The sequence below is a fragment of the Bubalus kerabau genome, chromosome 12 (genome assembly GCF_029407905.1).
Source record: "Bubalus kerabau isolate K-KA32 ecotype Philippines breed swamp buffalo chromosome 12, PCC_UOA_SB_1v2, whole genome shotgun sequence".
Lineage (NCBI taxonomy): Eukaryota > Metazoa > Chordata > Mammalia > Artiodactyla > Bovidae > Bubalus > Bubalus kerabau.
The window spans coordinates 2,976,247-2,995,978 of NC_073635.1; the positions used below are offsets into that span (position 1 = coordinate 2,976,247).

Here is a 19,732-nt window from a genome sequence, read left to right on the forward strand (position 1 = left end):
GAAATTGGTAGTTCTGTGACCTTGGGAAATTACTTTTGTTACTGTTGTTGTTTATTTATTCATCTTTGAGGTGGGAACAGTAGTACTGTTTCAATACATCAACAGTATTGTAATACAGTATTGTAATACAGTAATACAAAACATCAAACAGTAGTGATGTTTCAATGTTATATTGGGGGTTATCATGTAAGTACTAACAGCTCTCAGCTCATTGCTCCTGTCATGATGGTATTAGCCAAGGCGAGCGCTCATAAAGGGGGGATTCAGACACCTCCCACAGGCTTCTCAACTTTTGCTTCTGTCTTTCCACTAAAATTTGACAGATCAACAACTGCCAACCCAGTGGCTGGTCAGTTCAGTTGCTTAGTCATGTTCGACCCTTTGCGACCCCATGGACTGCAGCACACCAGGCCTCCCTGTCCTTCACCAACTCCTGGAGTTTACCCAAACTCATGTCCATGGAGTCAGTGATGCCATCCAACCATCTCATCCTCTGTTGTCCCCTTCTTCTGCCTTCAATCTTTCCCAGCATCAGGGTCTTTTCAGATGAGTCACTTCCTTGCATCAGGTGGCCGAAGTATTGGAGCTTCATCTTACTAGACTTCAGAGTATGACCCATTATTTCTTCAAATCTTTGCTCTAACTTGTTCTTCTCTTCTAATGTTTGCTTATCTATCTTCCTGCCCTCTTGGTGTTCTAAGTACTATCTCTTTGACCTTTTACTTTTTTTGACTTAAGCTGTCCTTCCAGCATGGATTCATTCATTTCACTAGCTGCCTGGTGATACAGGAGTCTACCTGTGTCAGTGCTGTTCAGTACAGCTTTCAGTGATGATGGAGCTTTCTGTTCTGCTGTGTCCAGTTTGATATTCACCAGTCATATGTGGCAAATGCTATTAGAGGGCTGATTTTTAATTTGATTTAGTTGGAATTAACTTTTGAAATAGCCATATGTGACTAATGGCTAATGCCATACTTTGACCCACATTCAGGGACTGCCTGTGGCCTCAGAGACTTTATTTGTAGGTCAGACTGCCTTCCAGCGATGTGATGGTTTGTTCCTACTGGATAACTTGCACATCTTGTTCAGGCAAAGATGATGCACTTTCACAGCCTCTGAAGCTACCCTCAGCGATGGGTGTTTTAGTGAAACGCCATCAGTGATAACAGAAACAGGCTTGGGATCACATCTGTTAGAATGGCTGTCATCAAGGAGAGAGAGCAAGTATTGGTGAGAATGTGGAGGAAAGGGAACCCTTGCACACCGTTGCAGGGAATGTAAGCTGGTTCAGCCTCTAAGGAGAACAGTATGGAGGTTTTTCAGAAGTTAAAAATAGAACTATTATATGACTCATCAATCCCAGCTGTGGGTATATATCTAAAATAAATGAAAACTGAACCTCAAAAAGGTATCTGAGATGCTTCCCTGGTGGTCTAGATTGGTCAAGAATCTGCTTGCCAAGGCAGGGGACATGGATTCGATCCCTGACCTGGGAAGGTTCTACATGCCACGGAACAGCTGAGCCCGGGGCCACAACTACTGCACCCTTGCTCTCAAGCTTGCGAAGTGCAGCTAATAAACCTGTGTGCCTAGAACCCATGCTCCCCAAGAGAAGCCCATTGGAGTGAGAAATCCATGCACTGCACCTAGAGAGGAGCCCCCACTTGCCTCGGTTAGTGAAAAACCCGCATGGAGCAACAAAACCTGGTGCAGCCAAAAGTAAAGCTACCTGGATTCCCATGTTTATTGCAGCATTATTCACAGGAGCCAAGATATGGAAGCAACCTCAGTGCCCATCCACAGGTGAACGGATAAAGAAGATACGGTACATACTGAATATATACAGTGGGATTAAATTCATCCAGGAGAAAGACGTGCTGCTGTTTGTGACAACGTGGTTGGAACTTGAGGGCATTATGCTAAGTGAGAAAAGCCTGAGGGAGAAAGACAAATACTGTATGATATTACCTATATGTAGAATCTGAAAAAGCAGGGTAGGGGAATGTGTTAAAGGAGATCAACTTTGGAGAGATGAATTAAAGGGTATAAACTTATAATTAGAAGATAAGTTCTGGAAATCTAATGTACAGCACAGTGATTATAGTCAACAATGGTGTATTATAAAATCAGAGTTGCTCAGAGATTAGATCTTAATGTTCTCAGCATTAAAAAGATGATAATTATGTGATGTGATAAAAGTGTTAGCTAAAGCTACCGTGGCAGTCATATTGCAAAATATAAATGTATCAGTCAACATGTTGTATACCTTAAAGTTACACAATATTATATGTAAATTATATCTCCATAATATAAAAAAAAGCAGGTACAGTAGATTTATCTTCATATCCTCACAGGAGCGACAGTAATCAGTCATTTGCTCTAGGTTATTATGATCATTGGGAGACTTCCGTGCCTGTGGCTGTTAGCTGTTGACTCCCCCTTAACCCTTGCTGACTTGTTAGTGTGCTTGAATGGTGCGGTAATCAATATAAAACTATGTGCTTTCAGAAGTCCTTTACAAATATACTTAGGTTATTACTAGAGAGTCATCACTAAAGTCTTGGCTTTGTTGGAGGATTGCCAAGGGCAGTTTAGGCTGCAGTTGCTTGATCTTGCAGCTTGACTATAGAAATTGTTGTGTTCAAAACCCAAATTGTGACATAGAATGTTATGTGTTGGAATGTGCCTGTGTCATCATGTAGCACAGTGTAAGTTTGATACAGTATTGGACTGCTCTGTATCTAATCTCATTCATGAATTTCTGTCTCCAAATATCTCAAATTTCTTTGGATAAGAAGTGCAATGAAGAATATTAAGGTCCTCACCCATGTGTTTCAGCACATGTGGTACTGGAAAGATAGTTACTTATATTATTTTTTGAATAGTGGAAAAGGGAAATAAGTGACCTAGGTTATTTATTTTTTCCTCTGAAACCTATTGAATTGTAAACTCCTTTGAGGGCAGATGCTCTGTTTTATAGGTATTTATATACCAGACCAGACATGATGTCTTGCTAGCTTGCATTCATGCTGAGTCACTTCAGTCGTGTCCGACTCTTTGCGACCCTGTGGACCATGGCCCGCCAGGCTCCTCTGCCCATGGGATTCTCCAGACAAGAGTACTGGAGGGGCTGCCATGTCTTCCTTCAGGAGGTCTTCCGAACCTGCATCTCTTAGATCTCCAGCATTGGCAGGCAGGTTCTTTACCACTAGTGCTGTGTGGGAAGCCCTTTGCTATCTTAGATGCTCAATAATGATATCTTGCTTGGTTAGCATTTCTAAAAGAAGTGTCAAGTGTAACCACATTTTATGTATAGTACTGGGACTGTATGTAAGAACTGGAATTGTGCTCTTTTTCTCCCTTCTTCAGACGTCAAATTTGTAAATATGCAATAATCTTTTTAACTCATTTTAAGTAACAAACCAATTTAGAAGTTGTAGTAATCAAATTATGCAAGAAAACTTAGTGGTGATTTAAAATGTTATTTAAAAAAGTTCAAACTTATCAATAATTTAAAAGAAATTTTCTTTAATTAGACTTGTGTATGTATGTATTTTAATGATATTTTGAAATGTGGATATTTTTGTGGCTTATGTTTAGTCTTATTTGGAAGCACATGGTATATAAGGCATGCACTAAACTGTAAATTCTATGAATAACAAAAAATATTCATTACATTTCTGTTTTACACTTAAGCAACTTTAAAAAATAAAAGGGTAACTCCCTAGGAAAACATGTATTTTTGCATATATGTGTTATAAACATATAAAATTGACTAAACATAAAATTTAGTCAATTTTCAGAAGTTACAATCCTCCTAGCTTCTTATATTCACTCACCTCAACTTTCAAGATAAAACTTTTTAGTCAGTATTATAACACTTAATAACAGTCCAATTGGAATTATGCTTGTTTTTCTTGCTAAGATTTTATCTTCCATTTCTTTGCCTCATAAACAACTCAGAAACTGCTTTATTTCTGCTGTGGGTGTTCCTCCCTAGGTTTGGGACGGCAAAGACTGAGGGAAGGGAAAGGGAGGGGTCTGAGCCTGGGTTTGGGTCTCATTGACCAAGACTCCGTTCTCAGACTAGCCACTCTGGTAGATCACTTGTGTGACAGTCAGTTTCCTGATCAGTGAGATGGGGATTCCCTGGTGGCTCAGTGGTGAAAGAATCTGCCTGCAATGCAGGAGACACAGGTTCAATGCCTTGATTGGGAAGATCCTGTGGGGTAGGAAATGGCAACGCACTCCAATTTTCTTGCCTGGGAAATCCCATGGACAGAGGAGCCTGGCGGGCTACAGTCCATGGGGTCACAAAGAATCAGACACAACTTAGTGACTAAACCAAGGTGGGATAATGGCTAATTTGTAAGATTGTTGGGTGTGTTAGTAGTTATAATAAGGCTCACTAAGTGTTGCTAGGAATGGTGATGTGCAGTGGGCTTTATCATATGGCCTTCATTTTGCAGTCTTGGTTTCTGTCTCAGTCAAGGCCTTTTTTGGGCTTAAAGGCACATACATGATCTAGTTTAAGCTTAGAAAGAGCAATTGTAAAGAGGCATGGGGCTGTCCCTGGGATCAAGAACAGCAAGTTTAGCTGTTCCTCTCTTGGACTGGAGCTGAGAGCTGAAAGCTGGCAGCTTCCCTTTGCTGGGATCACACTGTCCCCTGTTGCCTCCTAAGAGGCATCTGCTCCACTCTTGTGTGTCTGCATTGTGTTGCTTCTACTGCTTTGATTTTCACACAGCTAATCCCAGAGCCTCACAGTCCTAGGTGTATGTGACGCTCTCGGTCCTAATTCTCATATCTGAATCCCAAGTCCGGATTTCTGGGAGAGTGAGGGTTTGATTGGCTTTGCTTGAGCTCTGCTTACTCAGCTGTGGCAGGGCTGGCTTTCAAAGAACAGGAGGACTGCCAGTCCCCCTCTGATACCGAGAAGGGATTGTGTGCTTGAGACACATAAAGCAATAGATGTCTGCTTTAGCTGCCCCTGTGGGACTTTGCAGATTCCCTGATGCTAGGCACTGAAAGACAGAGTTCGTAATAGTTTGCCCAATTTAGTGGTTTCTAGCAATGGTTATATACTGGAGTCACCAGGAGGAGCTCAAGTACTTATGACAGGTCCTATCTTTGGGTATTTTGATTCAGTTGCTTTGGGATATTACTCAGGCATTTGTATTAGGAAAAGAAAACAAAAACTTTAAACCACTGGCTTAATATGTTCCCCGCACTGTGGTATGTCTAGTTCAAAGATAAGGGAAACAAGGTTCCTGACATGTTTAAGAAAAGAGAAAAAAGATATACACATGATCTGCCAGATAGTGATTGTAAATGAAAGAGCCATGGACAGCAGAGGTAGAGTCACCATTTCTTGACGATACTGACGGTTCACCCACCCATACTGTAAATGTATATGTGCATTACCTACTCAGTCTGTTTGCTTCCCTCACATCTTATTCTCCCCTGAAGCTGTCAATGTCCTGAGGCCCAGGCAGCATGCTGGCTTTTTGGATGGTGCTGAGAAACTGCTGCTGATTGGAATTCTCAGCCCCAAAGAAAAATGGCAGCATGTGAGAGATGCCAGCAACTGAAAGGAGGGTGGTTGAATACCACTGACACTCAGCAAAACCTGAGAAACCTTTGTGCAGGTCAAGAAGCAACAGTTAGAACCAGACATGGAACAATGGACTGGTTCCACATTGGGAAAAGAGTGTGTCAAGGCTGTATATTGTCACCCTGCTTATTTAACTTATATGCAGAGTACATCATGCGAAATGCCAGGCTGGATGAAGCACAAGCTGGAAGCAAGATTGCTGGGAGAAATATCAATAACCTCAGATACGCAGATGACACCACCCTTATGGTAGAAAGCGAAGAGGAACTGAAGAGCCTTTTGATGTAGGTGAAAGAGGAGGATGAAAAAGCTGGCTTAAAACTCAACATTCAGAAGATGAAGATCATGGCATCTGTTCCCATCACTTCATGGCAAATAGATGGGGAAACAATGGAAGCAGTGACAGACTTTATTTTCCTGGGCTCCAAAATCACTGCAGATGGTGACTGCACTCATGAAATTAAAAGACACTTGCTCCTTGGAAGAAAAACTATGACCAACCTAGACAGCATGTTAAAAAGCAGAGACATCACTTTGCCAACAGACGTACATCTAGTCAAAGCTATGGTTTTTCCATAGTCATGTATGGATGTGAGAGTTGGACTATAAAGAAAGCTGAGCACCAAAGAGTTGATGGTTTTGAACTGTAGTGTTGGAGAAGACTCCTGAGAGTTCCTTGGCCTGCAAGGAGATCCAACCAGTCTGTCCTAAAGGAAATCAGTCCTGAATATTCATTGGAAGGACTGATGCTGAAGTTGAAGGTCCACTCCTTGGCCACCTGATGTGAAGAGCTGATTCGTTGGAAAGGAGGAGAAGGGGACCACAGAGGAAGAGATGATTGGATGTCTTCATTGACTCAGTGGACATGAGTCTGAGCTAGCTCCAGGAGGTGGTGAAGGACAGGGGAGCCTGGCATGCTGCAGTCCATGGGGTCACAAATAGTTGGACACACCTGAGGGACTGACAACAACAGAAGCAGAGTTGCTGATAAAGTGGAGTCAACTGTCACTTACCGTTTATGTTGATACTTTTAGCCTGTTGTTATACTTAAGCATTTGTAACTGTTGCGTTTGGAGAATGAAGGCCCTCATCCTCTAGATGGCCTGGTTCGGATCTGCCCCTCTTCCTCTTCTCTGATTTGATTCCTGTCACTGCAGCTGGGCTGGCTCTCTCCTTTGAACACTAGATGGGCTCTCTCCTAATCGCCTTTGTTCTGGCTGCTCTTTTATCTGAACTACTTTCGCTGCTTGTCCACGTAGCTACCTTCTTAGTCCACTTCCAGTCTGCTCAGATGCTGCCTTCTCAGTCAGTCTTATGCTCACCCCAGTTCCTCCTTTTAAAACTGCATCCTGCAAACCCTCCCACTCTGCTTTCCGGGCCTGCCTTCCTTTGAAGAACTGTTCATTTTTAGCAGAGCCCTCATCACTTTCTAACATCTTCTGTAGCTTGCTGTGATTGTTGTCTGTTTCCCCAGTGGAAGGTGAGCTTCTCTAGGACAGAAATTTTTGTTTTACTGATGGATCCCTTGCCAGTAATGTAGTAATATTTAATAAATAATGTTGAATGAATGAATGTTTTAGGAATCTCATTCTGTGAGGGTAAATTTTGCCCTACCAGTTTTCCCTAAATCGTGGCTAAAACTTATTTCTGCTTTAGTTTTAGATCATTATTAAATATTTGTGTGTTAATTAGCAAGTATTTATGCAAATGTAATTAGTATATAATTAGCAAATATAATTAGCATACAGCAGAGACTCTGCCTTTTCTCCCTGTCAGCGTTAAACACTTCTGTTATGGTGCTTGTCCCACTGCCTAGCATTTGGTTATTCACTCACTTGTCATGCTCATCCTTTGGTTGTAAACTTGTAAGGGCAGGGCTTGGGTCCTCTTTATATTTACTGAGTGTCTTGCACATGTTGGGAACCTAATTGTATTGTGTAGTAGCCAAAAAAAGGATTACGGGACTAGATTAAAAAATCATGTCTTATTTCTTATACTTTGTTATCTTGTCTTCATTTGCATTAAGGGGTTATCAAGTGAGGGGTATTTACCATAGCTTTCTCAGGATGGCATGGGATCATTTACATTTACAATAAGGAACAAAGATAGATTTCTTTTATTTCTGACATTAATAAGTGTCATAAAGTAGAAAAATAAAGCTAAGTCAATATATTATTGTTGCCACAGAAATTGAATTTATGTCAAAAGGATTTGTGCTTGTGATGTAGTGATTCGTATATTTTTCTTGAAATTAAGTCTCTAGCAGGTGACAGCATCAATAATTCACAAAACCAAGGAGCCTTTTGAGATAGGTTAATTTATATATGTGGATTAGAAAACAAATGAATAATGTGCTTAATGTATTCTGACATATTTGAAAATATGCACCAAGAAACTCAGCCTATTAAAAAGGCTGTTCACAGTATTTATTAGATTTTTATTCTTACTTCTTTTACTGTCTCATACATAACATTTTTATTTAAAAAGGAACTAATCTGTATTTTCTGCTTGGTGTGAAAAGTATTATCCATAGTAATTAAAAACCTTTTCTCATTAAAAAATAAATATGCTCATTCTAGACAACTGAAGACATACAGAAAAAAATGTAAAAATAAAAAAAGTTCTAAATCCCACAATTCAGATAGATAAAATTAACAATGGTTCCTGTCTGATTTTTTTCCCATAAGTGTATATATTAACAAAGTTAGAATTATATTGCAAATGCAATTTTACTTCAACTTTGTTTCATGTAACATTATATTATAAGCATTTTCCCTATGGCAGAACTGTAATCTATTTACTCTTTCCCATATTCTGAGTTTTAGGTTGATTGCAATTCTGGTTATCTAAAATAACACTGTAGTGATATATATATGTTTGTATATAAGAATACTTGATTGTATTTCTTATTCTCTCTGTAGATTCTAGAAATAGAATTACTAGGTTAAAGAATAATTACTAGTAGAATTCTTAGTTTGAACATTGGATTTATTTCACCAAAATTGTTCTCTAAGGTTTAACCAAATTTATTTTCTTTATGGTGATGCTAGAATGTAAACAAATAAAATCCTTCTCAAATAATAGATGCACTGATGCTTGGTACCATATGAGCCTCAGGAATATCCAGTCTAACTTTGTGTCTTGTGTGTGACATCTAAGAGATGAGGCAGTCTCAGAAATAACCTAGTAGTTGGATAAGCTTCAGGCTGATCCTGGAATCTCTGGGACCATTTAAAATCTTCCTACAGCCAATACCCAGCCTTCTTCAGATGATGAAAAAGGTTTTCAGTTCTCATGACCTGGAACACGACCTACTTGTAAAGGGGCTCAGGGGTTTGAATTGTCTTTTCCTGGACCCATTAGAGAAGAGTTTCTGATTGGGTAGTTTAGGTGAAAGAAATTGGAACAGCTGAAGAGAATATCTTAAAATAGATATGAAATCTGTGTTCCTAGGATTGGTCATTAGGTTTTCCCTTTGAAGGAAGAGGAACACTAGAATTCTGCTAGAATAAAACATGACTTGTAAGGTGTTCAGCCCCTGTGATGTGTAATCCAAGTGAGAGTGCCAAGCAGCGATTTGAGAATTGCTTTTTCTGGAGAGGTAGTTGTTTTCTTGCAGTTACGTGGCAGATTTTTTTGAAAACCTTGTGGCCTCTTAGAAATGAATCTTTTCTTTTCACATGTGTAAATGGTTGAATGATGCCTCCTCCTGAAAGATGGTCTTTTACAAAGGAGTTATGGAGAAGGCAGGTCTGGCTTCCTAGAGGGTAGGAGTGCTGAAGCCGTAGATAATGGACAATAGACAGGTGTTTATTGTCCTGAAATAGGCAGGATTACAGTTTTGAGTAAAGGAACAGATGAAGGTGCTGGTGAGCTTTTTCTGCTTCTCACCTGTTCTAACATCGCCTCACTCACTTTCTTCTACCTCAAACTACAAAAATGACCACATCAACAGTGAGGCGACTGAAAAAAGCTTTACTTTGTAGTATCAAAGAGCCAGCTCTGCTCTAGTCCTCAGGGCTGGGGAAGCTTCAGTGTTGTTTTTGAACCCTTCTGAGATATTGGAGCCCTTGAACAACAGTATTTTCTAGGTGTATCGTGTAGTTCCTGGGAGATGACGCTTAGATTTATCCACAGGTGTGTCTAGTGTCACGGTTGCTAGTGGTAGCATTTCCCATTTTTATACTCTTTATAATTAGCATTGATATCAAAATAAAGACAGGTGTGTGTGTGGACCAGAAACGTTACTAGGTTAAAATACATATTCATTACTGCTTTAGTGGAAGGGAATAATCTGGACTTTAAAAAAAAATTTGAGCAGGTTGTGATTAAGAGGGGGTTGAGTTGGGCCCTTTGCCCTCAAGGTGTAACTTTGTTGTGCTGGTCAGAACCTGTCACCCATTTTATCAAGCAAATAGAGTCATGTTGTGGTTTGATATAATAAACAATCTTTGATACTTAGGTACTAAATATATGCTTTTGAGAATGAATTATCTTAACCTTAGAAAGAGATTAAGCATTTGAATAAACAATGCAATTGGCAATTCATACTGCACCCAGAGATTGTTGAATTCTCTTAAATCAGTGCTAATGGGTGCCTTCAGGGACTGTCTCTAACTACTGACTCCCTCTCACTTCTCTGAAATCATCTGCTGCTTCTCTGCACCCTTCTGTTCATTTGTTTCAGGGACATGGGTTTTAAATGGGCCGTGTGACAGGTGTTGGTCCGCATGCTGCCCCGGGGATGTTTAATGCTAATGGTGGTGGAGTGGGGTCCTGGGCTCACTGCAGCAGTGTTCTCTTGGGCCCCAAAGTGTGCAGGATCCCAGGCCCCACCCTAGACCTGCTGTACCAGGACCTTCAGAAGCTGAGGCCTGTCACCTGCTTTTACAAAGCAAGTCTTGGTGTGTTTTTTGTGCACACTAACAAGCTGAAAACCAGCTGGTCTGGATGGTCAAGTTTATCAGAATTGGGTCTGAGTCACGTGTGTTTGAAGACTTCAGTCTTACTGTTTTCCTCTTGTTGCTAATTTCTCATAATGAGCCAAGTAAGCGTATAAACTTAATAGAACTAATTGCAGCAGCTTGTTGCAATTGTTCTAAAATATTTCCCCGCTCTGACTCTGCTGACAGAGCCTGCTAGCTTGATGCCTGGCAGGCCTTCATGTGACTGAGGACATCAGTAGACAGATCCCTTGCTCCCTGCTAACCTACACGTGCCAACCAATGAAAGAAAAGGTAAAATTTGCTAAGAGGCTTGGGCTACAGTTTAGAATCTTTTTCTCTTTGCATATGAACCTCAGAGGTTTGTATGTTGCTTTGTATTATATAATTTATTTGGTCTTTGTTACTTGTTAACTAAGTTGGTAGGAGAAGGACTGTTCTTCATACCTCTTGATATTGACAGCGTTTTGCACAGTACTCTGAAGCTGTAGATCTGGTTTTTGACAGCATGTGCTGTCTTCAATAAAGGTTTTGATGCCTTGCTTAAATGGGAATATAGAAGCCTGTGTTCTGTGTTTCTGTGTCCTCACCCCCCACCTCCCCGCCCCAGCTTTTTGATTCTTCTGTTCTTTTGAAGAAAAATATTTAAAGACTTGTTCTCTCTTTCAATTTCAGAGTGATCCTGTTGACCATTCATCCTAGGAGCTGTCGTTAGTAGAAGGCCAGTCTATAATGCAGAGCTGCTTGCTTTTTAGGGAGAAATAGAATTAGCAATTTGAGATACATCAGACCACAGGGAGATGGGTGAGGTTTGGCTGAGGAAGAGACTCCCAGTGTGCAAGTACCACACCTTAACCAGTTACCAGTGGTTCTGGTTTCAGAGTTATTTGTATTTTGATATTATCACCACTTTTGTTTTTATCCCATGGTTATAAAGCATTGACACTTACAGAATCATAGGCGAGATAATGGAACTAAAGGTCATAAAGCCACATCTAGGTGTAAATGCTTTAATAGGTCTAACATTCTGTGCTTTTAACTTTATTCCCCCACTCCGGCAGATACAACCCTAATGTTGCTATCAGGTTGTTATTTTTAAAAGTGTTCCTATTCGATTTCATTTACTAGTGGTTTTATGTTTCTGTTTCCTTTCTGGTGTGGATGTCAGCAAATTCTGCTCATAAACTGGATTGATGGGGCCATTCCTGTTTTCGCCACCAGATAACGTAGTCAGGGGCATGCTGGTAGCTATGAAACAGAAATACTTCTTCATTTCTTTAAGTGTCTTGGTTAACCAGACATTTAAACAGTATTTTATGTACTAGTATAAGACCAATAATATAATAAAGTTTGTTTTTTTTTAATTAAGGATGTCACCCTTATAGTTTTGTATCTACAGAAGCAAGGCCAGAACTCCACAGTTATCTGAGGCTTTTATGTCATTCTGTCCCCCTTCTCTCTCAACTTTTTTTAGAACTCTGTAATCTAAACAGGTAGGACTTTGACATAACCTAAATTTTAAAATAAACTTGAATTAATAATTGATTTTCAGAGATCCTACAAAGATGCCACTTGATCTAGCCTGTACATTTTTTCACTAAATGTTTAGTATTTCTCCTCCCCCACCCCCTATCATGTTTGAAATGGACTGTGATTAGACAATTAAGTTTTTAGGAGAAATTACTCACCTTTCTGTCTACTCAGATTTTTTTAGAGCTAGTTTGTCTTTAGGGGTTTGTTTTAGATTGCGTGTTGGCTGAACAAATAGCTATATAATCTCTGTTTGCTGTAAGCTGAATCTTGAAGTAGAGCTTATTCTATCTTTACTGTTTTGATGTAGCAACCAACACTTTCAGATGCGTTTTCTTTAAGTCAGCATCTCTCGTCCTGCCATGGGCCCTGGAACTTGCTGCTGTCGTGCCTATTGGCTTCTCCTGCTGGAGGGAGAACGGATAGATAGATCAGTGTGTTCCAGGAGAGACGGAATTGTGAACCTGACCTGAACTTCTTGCTCGTCTCTCAGACTGTTAAACTTCCCTTTCCCACACTTTGACTTTTCTTACTTTTCTATGTAAGCCTTATAATTCTGTTGTAATACATCACATGTTCTTTTTTGTGAAAGATTGTCTGTAATAATATAGTTTGTAATTGGACTTACATGGATGCTTGTATAGTTTCTGAAGAACAGGCCAAGCATTTAACAGATTGATTGAGTTGCTAGACCCTCAATGAAGTAGTTTAACGACATTAAAAAAAACTATTACCCAAAAATGAATCCTTATGTGTCTTGTTTCTACTCAAGAGCGACTATTTTTCTGAAAGTTATGAGTCCAACTCTAGTTTAAAAGGCTGTCCTATTTTTAGGTCTTTGAAGGTAGATAAAAATATTCCTCTTGTTTATTTACATGTTCTGAATTTTACATCATGTAACCTATATTCTCTGGAGAAGGCAGTGGCAACCCACTCCAGTTGCTCTTGCCTGGAAAATCCCACAGACGGAGGAGCCTGGTAGGCTGCAGTCCATGGGGTCGTGAAGAGTCAGACACGACTGAGCGACTTCACTTTCACTTTTCACTGTCATGCATTGGAGAAGGAAATGGCAACCCACTCCAGTGTTCTTGCCTGGAGAATCCCAGGAATGGGGGAGCCTGGTGGGCTGCCATCTTTGGGGTCACACAGAGTCGGACACGACTGAAGCGACTTAGCAACCTATATTCTCTACATTTTTTGTACAATACTTTATCTTCTGTGCCGTTTTTAGTTCATAAATCTTGCATAGGTTCTAGTCTCGTTTCTCTTAAAATTGTTTGTATGCTTCTGTTGTTTTTTCTCTCTCCTTTAACGTCACTTTATGGCATTTTCCTCAGACAACTCAAACTGGCATTTTGGGATTATTCATTTGTGTCAGTAACAGTTTTTCACTGTCTTAAGACATACTCTCCCAAATAGGACTTCAGCATCATGCTTTTTCATTAGCCTCCCTTTTCAAGCCTTAGGCCACTTAGAATGCTGTTGTATCAGAAGTGGGCTCTATTCCTTTTTTCTTCTCAGATAAACTTGAAATGATCCATTTCAGGTGTGATGTGAGTTGCGATTGGGCTGATACTTCTAGTTGGAGAATAGAGAGCTGTGTGTTTAACCAAGGGTTTCCCAGGTGGCGCTAGTTGTAAAGAACCCTGCTGCCAATGCAGGAGACATGAAAGAAACGGGTTGGATTCCTCCTGTGGGAAGATCCCCTGCAGGAGAGCATGGCAGCCCACTCCAGCGTTCTTGCCTGGAGAATCTAATGCACAGAGGAGCCCGGCGGGCTGTGGTGCATAGGATCGCAAAGAGTCGGACACAACTGAAGCTACTGATGACACACACACGTGGTTAACCAAGTGCTGGAAGCCTCTGCTGGTGGGAGGGCACACACACAGCTGGCAGTTAGAGGAGGGGACCCCACACAGGCTTGCCTCTGCTCCTTTCTCTGCAAACTCAGGAGCAAGGTGGACCTAGGTTTAATTCTAGTCCCGGTCTCTGGGCTGAGACTGTGGCCTCTTTGCGCCTCAGGGCCACTCCCGCTCTCACGGGCCCCTGTGCATACTTGTTAATTTCAATGCTGAAGTTTGTAGTGATTAACTAAATTCTACAGCCCAAGTTTCAACATTACTATTTCATTAATCCAGTATTACTGCTAATTTGCTCCTAGTTGAGAGTATGTAGTCTGCTGATCCGGCAGTTCAGTCTGGAGCCTAGTGGCGTGCTCACCTGTCCTGCTGCGTTCTCTCTGGTGTACACTCAGCTCATGCTGGGCCCCTTCCATCCACGTTTCTCCTGCTCTGTGAGAAAGAGCATCTCTGAAAGGGAGAAGAGTCTAGGGTAGTGATTTATGCTGTACAGATTTTCAATCTGGATTGTCATTGAGAATAGATTCATGAGCGTAACAGTGAATTCCACTATGTACAAGTGTGAATGATAAATTTCATTCTGTCGATAAATGTTGAGTTTACCTACGTGCCACTTATTCCATTAGATGATGAAGTGTTAGTTGGTCAGTCGTGTTCAACTCTTTGCTACCCCAGGGACTGTAACCGACCAGGCTCCTCTGTCCATGGGATTTTCCAGGCGAGAATACTGGAGTGGGTTGCCATTTCTAGCTCCAGGATTAGATGTTCACTGCTAACCTATGTCCTTTTATACTAATCGTAGACTTGACCTCATTTCCTCTTTAGGAAATGGTGCTCGATTCTTTCTCTACCATTTTAAAGGTCTAATGCTACAATGAATAATAAGGAGGAGAAGTGGAAACTGACTTCAGCTACTTGAGTACAAATCTCCCCCAACTCCAGAATTTATAAAATTTGGATTGTTTTTCCCCCAAATGCTTAATTTTGCTCTTGAACTCTACTTTGCAGGAAACCAATTTATTCACTTTCTAGGAAATCAGCAAAAGGGTTCTCAAAGAAGTAGCAATGAAATTGAAAAGTGTCTGCTGTCACCACTGGTGATAAATCAAACTGATGTTAAAGATGCAAATAGTCATTCCAGTACTCTCTTCTCTGTTATTGGAATTGTTTAAGTTAATTAAGCTAGCAAAGTACTTCATTATCTATTATGCTGCATGCTAATGGCAGATTTAAAGTTTCACTTTTATCATTTGAAAAATTTTCTGAAAATCTTATCTAAATTCCTACATCCATTGCCATCTAAGTCTGTATACTTAATGGTAACTAATACTGTTATTTGGGAGAATATATTTATTGTACCACAGTGAGGTTTCTAGTTTGTGAGGTTTACAAAGCCAAGAAATTTTAGGAGACTATCACATTCAAGGTAACTTTTGTCCATCTTTTTGAGAAAGTGATTAAAACAATATATAATGCATTTTTATTAGACTCTCAGGAATTTAACTATATTCAACTGAACATTGTAGAATTTTAAATGTACTCTATTAACTAAAATTAAAGCTGTTATAAATTACTGATATGATTGATTTCTTTCATTTGCAGCATTTAAATATCAGGACACTGACGGATGATATGGTAAGATGATCCTTGAGGTTTCCTTTGTTATAAATCTTAACTAACCCTCTTATGTTGATGGTGTGCTCCACTAACACCTTTAAGATTGCTACAAACTGCATGTTTTGAAAATGGACTCTTTATTGTGCTAAAGTAAAGACTGAACTGGTGAAATATATTATATTGTTGCTTTTGAAAATAAAAGGGACTAGTCAATATGTTCATTTAAAATTTTTGTTGAATCACAAGTTGTTAGTCAACTTGGAATCATTCAAATCAGTTCTCTTTCTTTGGGGATGAATTGCACACTTCAAAAAGAGGTACAAAAAATAGCTAAAGACATGTCAGCTTTTCAGAAATACATAGTTACTAATTAAAGTAAGCCAAACTAAAATATCACTGATATATTCTTAAAGTTTTGTTTAAAAACGAGAGAACTAGATATGCCTTACCCTGTATTGTGCATGCTGAAAATAATAAGCTCTTATAAGTACTTAAAACTTCATAGCACCATTATAGATTTTTATATATTCAAATAAATTTTTCTGAGAAATATATTTTTGAATGTAACACTAGGTTATTGGTAAAGGATGACAAGACCCAGATAAACAATAACATCAATAATACAGAAGCATGATCTAGGGCCAGATGCAGCACTCTGATAACAAGGATTTGAATTCAGCTTCACTTTATGTCAAACGTGAAACAGGAGCTAAAATACAGTGAGCACTCAAAAACTGTTCATCACCTCGATATCCAAAGTACCATCTTAGGCACATGGTTCAGGGGGCATACAAAGATGAATGAGACATAGATCTGGACATGCACGATTTAAAAAACTGAATTAGAATCCTACATTTTACTTCTCTGGGTAGAGTCTAAGGAAAGGATATTTATATAAGCTTCTCTGGATAACATTTTTTTTATAGGATAATATTCAGAAACGGTGGTAATATTGAGCAGTAATGCAGATTTTGGGTGTAACTTCTCACCCTGCCAGGTGGGTGATGTCCTTGTTTAGTGCTGAGCACAGTGGGGCTCAGGCAACTGAAGTAGGTGGCTCGCCCACATGTGCACGGCTGGCAGTGGTGTAGCTGTGGCTGAAGTCCTGTTCCTCCTTGCTCCAAACCCACACACTTGCTGTGCTGACTTAGCTTTCAGATGATTTCTTAAGGCTGACAGTAAAACCATGTGCGATTATTATGTGTGATCTTTTATGAGAGTTTACAGTGGTATATTTGTAAAGCCTCATTGAGATATAATTCATATAGCATGTAGTTCACCTATTTAAAATGGACAGTTCAGTGGTTTTTTAGTATAAATATATTTGCAGAACTGTAAAACCATCACCACAATCAATTTTAGAACATTTTCATCACCTAAAAAGAAACCTCATACCTATAAACAGTCACTCCCAATTTATTCCCAACTCATCTAGCCCTGGGCAATGGCCAGTCTATTTTCTGTCTGTAGATTTGCCTTTTCTGGACATTGCATGTAAATGGAATTGGTTGCTCTTTAGTGACTGAGTTCTTTCACTGGACATCATGTTTTCAAGGTGCATCCATGTCATGGCCTGTGTCATTGCTTCCTTCTGTTGCTGAGTGCATTCTGGGTGATGATATTCTTGAGGCTTGTTTGTATTTTATGGACACTCTGTTTTTTTCCCCTCTTTTCATTCAGATCCCGCCTTTATCTTTGTTTTGTTACTCTTTTTTTTTTTGCTTTGCCACCCCTCGGTCTACCCCACGTTCTAGAGTGGCTGCAGCCTACTGCGCTGGAAACCAGTGTGCTTTGATTTTCTGTTAGTTAATGGGCTCCTTCTCAGGGAAGACTTTCTCCCTCCTGCCTCTTTTCCTCACCTTTCTCCTTCTCCTTGTCCCTTGGTCAGAACTTTTGGACTCTACCACACCCTGTGCATATTTTTGTCAAAGCAGTATATGATTTATGATCCATCTTTCTCGCTAGTTTAAATCTTTTGAAGACTGAGTATGTTGTTATTAATACTTCCAGACAAGTTGTCTGGCACATGTTAAGCATTTTCATCAGTTTGTTGAACAAATGAAAGAGTGAGTCTCGGTTTTGCTAACCTGGTATTGTGTTTGTCTTGCATCTGGTCCTGGCTTAGTCCTGGCAGGCTTTCCAGAGATGGATCTTGGCTCTCCACAGGGTGGAGCAGCTTTGACAAGGACGTGCTCTCAGCCTTTCCGACCACCTGCCTGGATCACTGACTGTTGCCTGCCTTCAGCTTAGATGGTTCCATGTTCCCCTTCTCTCCCGGGGAGGCTTGAGCAGGCAGGCTAGTCTAGGCAGCTGGCCCAGGGTTGTGGAGGCCAGAGAATAAGCATGGCTGTCTTGAGCAGGAGACCCTGAGTCAGCCCCTTCTCGGCCACTGCTGACTGCTGCTCTGTGGAAAGAGCAGTGGATGTGGAATCAGGAGTTTCTCGTTGGGAGACAGAACTTCACCACTTCTCCGCTCTGTGACCGTGGCAGGTCTCTTAGATGGTTCACTTACACATAAAGCATGACTAATCTTATACCTTTTCTGCTTTCCTCTTAGGGTTTTGGTGAATCTCATTTAAGCTCAAGTATGTTGAGCTGCTGCATTCAATTCTGTCCCTATTTTTACAAGCTTTAAAAGATACTTTCTGGTGTGGACAGAGGGGTGGTGTGACTGATTCATCTGCAGTTGAGTCTTACAGGGGGTGTGTGTGTCATAGATTGTGTAGAGATTTGAGGAGAGAAAGGAAAGCTGGATACTTTGAGGGCTCTTTAAACTGTTTCTGATGAGTTGCAGCGCATGGAAGCATTTGCCACTGATGCTGATGTGTGCTAGCAATGTGTTTTGGAGAAGGCAGTGGCACCCCACTCTAGTACTCTTGCCTGGAAAATCCCATGGACGGAGGAGCCTGGTAGGCTGCAGTCCATGGGGTCGTGAAGAGTCGGAAATGACTGAGCGACTTCGCTTTCACTTTTCACTTTCATGCATTGGAGAAGGAAATGGCAACCCACTCCAGTGTTCTTGCCTGGAGAATCCCAGGGACGGGGAGCCTGGTGGGCTTCCGTCTGTGGGGTCACACAGAGTCGGACACAACTGAAGCGACTTAGCAGCAGCAGCAGCAGCAATGTGTTTTCTAATTAAAGTTTCCCACCACTGCAACGTGTGCTGCATGTATGCCTTTAATATAGAACTTCCTGATGTGAATAGACTTTTTTGGGGCAGGGCTTGGGACAAGGCATATAGGAATGATGTCTGCTGTAGTCATGTGTTTGAATAACAACATTTGTCGAGACATCTTGGGAAACACTAATGTTAGAAACTCATCTTAGGTTGCTTTTTGTTAAAGGCCTGAAAAAGTACTTCACATTTCAAGGTAGTTTCTTAAATTACTGTCAGAATTAAATTTCATAGGACACTGTTGGATTAAGAGAACGGAGTATTACTGTAGCCTTGAGGTCCATAGGCAGAATTAATATACTTTAAACAGTGTTCGTCCTATGAATATCTGGGCGTCTGCTGTGTGTAAAATGCTGTTCAAGGTGCTAGGGTAATATAAAGGTGAAAAAAGTAATTTAGCTTACAACACTCTTTTGTTTATACCTGGGTTGAAAAGAAAGGTTTCCTTGTAGAGACAAAAAGGTTGGGAGGAGGACAGTGAGGGCCAAGTGTGAAAGGTAAGCTGGATGAAATTGAATGTGCATGTCACCATGCTAAGTTTTCCATCAAAGTGTCCCCTGGGGGTTTTTGTGGGGAAGGGGTTGTTTTTGACCTGCCTTTTTCTGCCTTGTCCTTCAGAACCGTGTGTCTACAGTGCAGCCCTCCTGCTGATCTTCCTCCCCTTTTATCTTGCTGTAGCCAGCGTTACTATTGTAATCCCTTGTGTGGCCTGCAGCAATGGTTTTCAAGCTTCTTTGACTAGGATCCACAGAAAGAAGTACACTTTAGTTTGTAGCCCGGCACAACAAACACAGATTCTCTCTGTTGAAACAAAAGTTTTTAAGAACCTATATTTAATGTTTCTAAGTGTAATGGTTAAACCAGATCAAACCAGCCCATCCTAAAGGCAATCAACCCCAAACATTCATTGGAAGGACTGACGCTGACACTGAAGCACCAGTACTTTAGCCACCTGATGCGAAGAGCCGACTCTTTGTAAAAGACCCTGATGCTG

The 19,732-nt window shown here is 40.5% G+C and overlaps 1 protein-coding gene across 12 annotated transcripts in view; it reads left to right on the top strand.

Moving 5' to 3' along the window:
• DIAPH3 (diaphanous related formin 3) overlaps positions 1-19,732 on the top strand; it is a 571,991-nt gene that overhangs the window by 14,976 nt on the left and 537,283 nt on the right. For 5 of the 12 annotated variants that reach the window (XM_055541934.1, XM_055541925.1, XM_055541923.1 and 2 more), the window contains exon 2: positions 15,549-15,581. The exons of 1 other annotated variant lie outside the window; for it this stretch is intronic. In XM_055541934.1, the coding sequence (XP_055397909.1) occupies positions 15,549-15,581 (33 nt within the window). Of the gene's footprint in view, positions 1-9,123; positions 9,216-9,317; positions 9,484-9,518; positions 9,752-10,746; positions 10,852-15,548; positions 15,582-19,732 lie in introns of those variants that run through there. 6 more of the 12 variants (XM_055541929.1, XM_055541927.1, XM_055541928.1 and 3 more) reach the window with 6 other exon arrangements.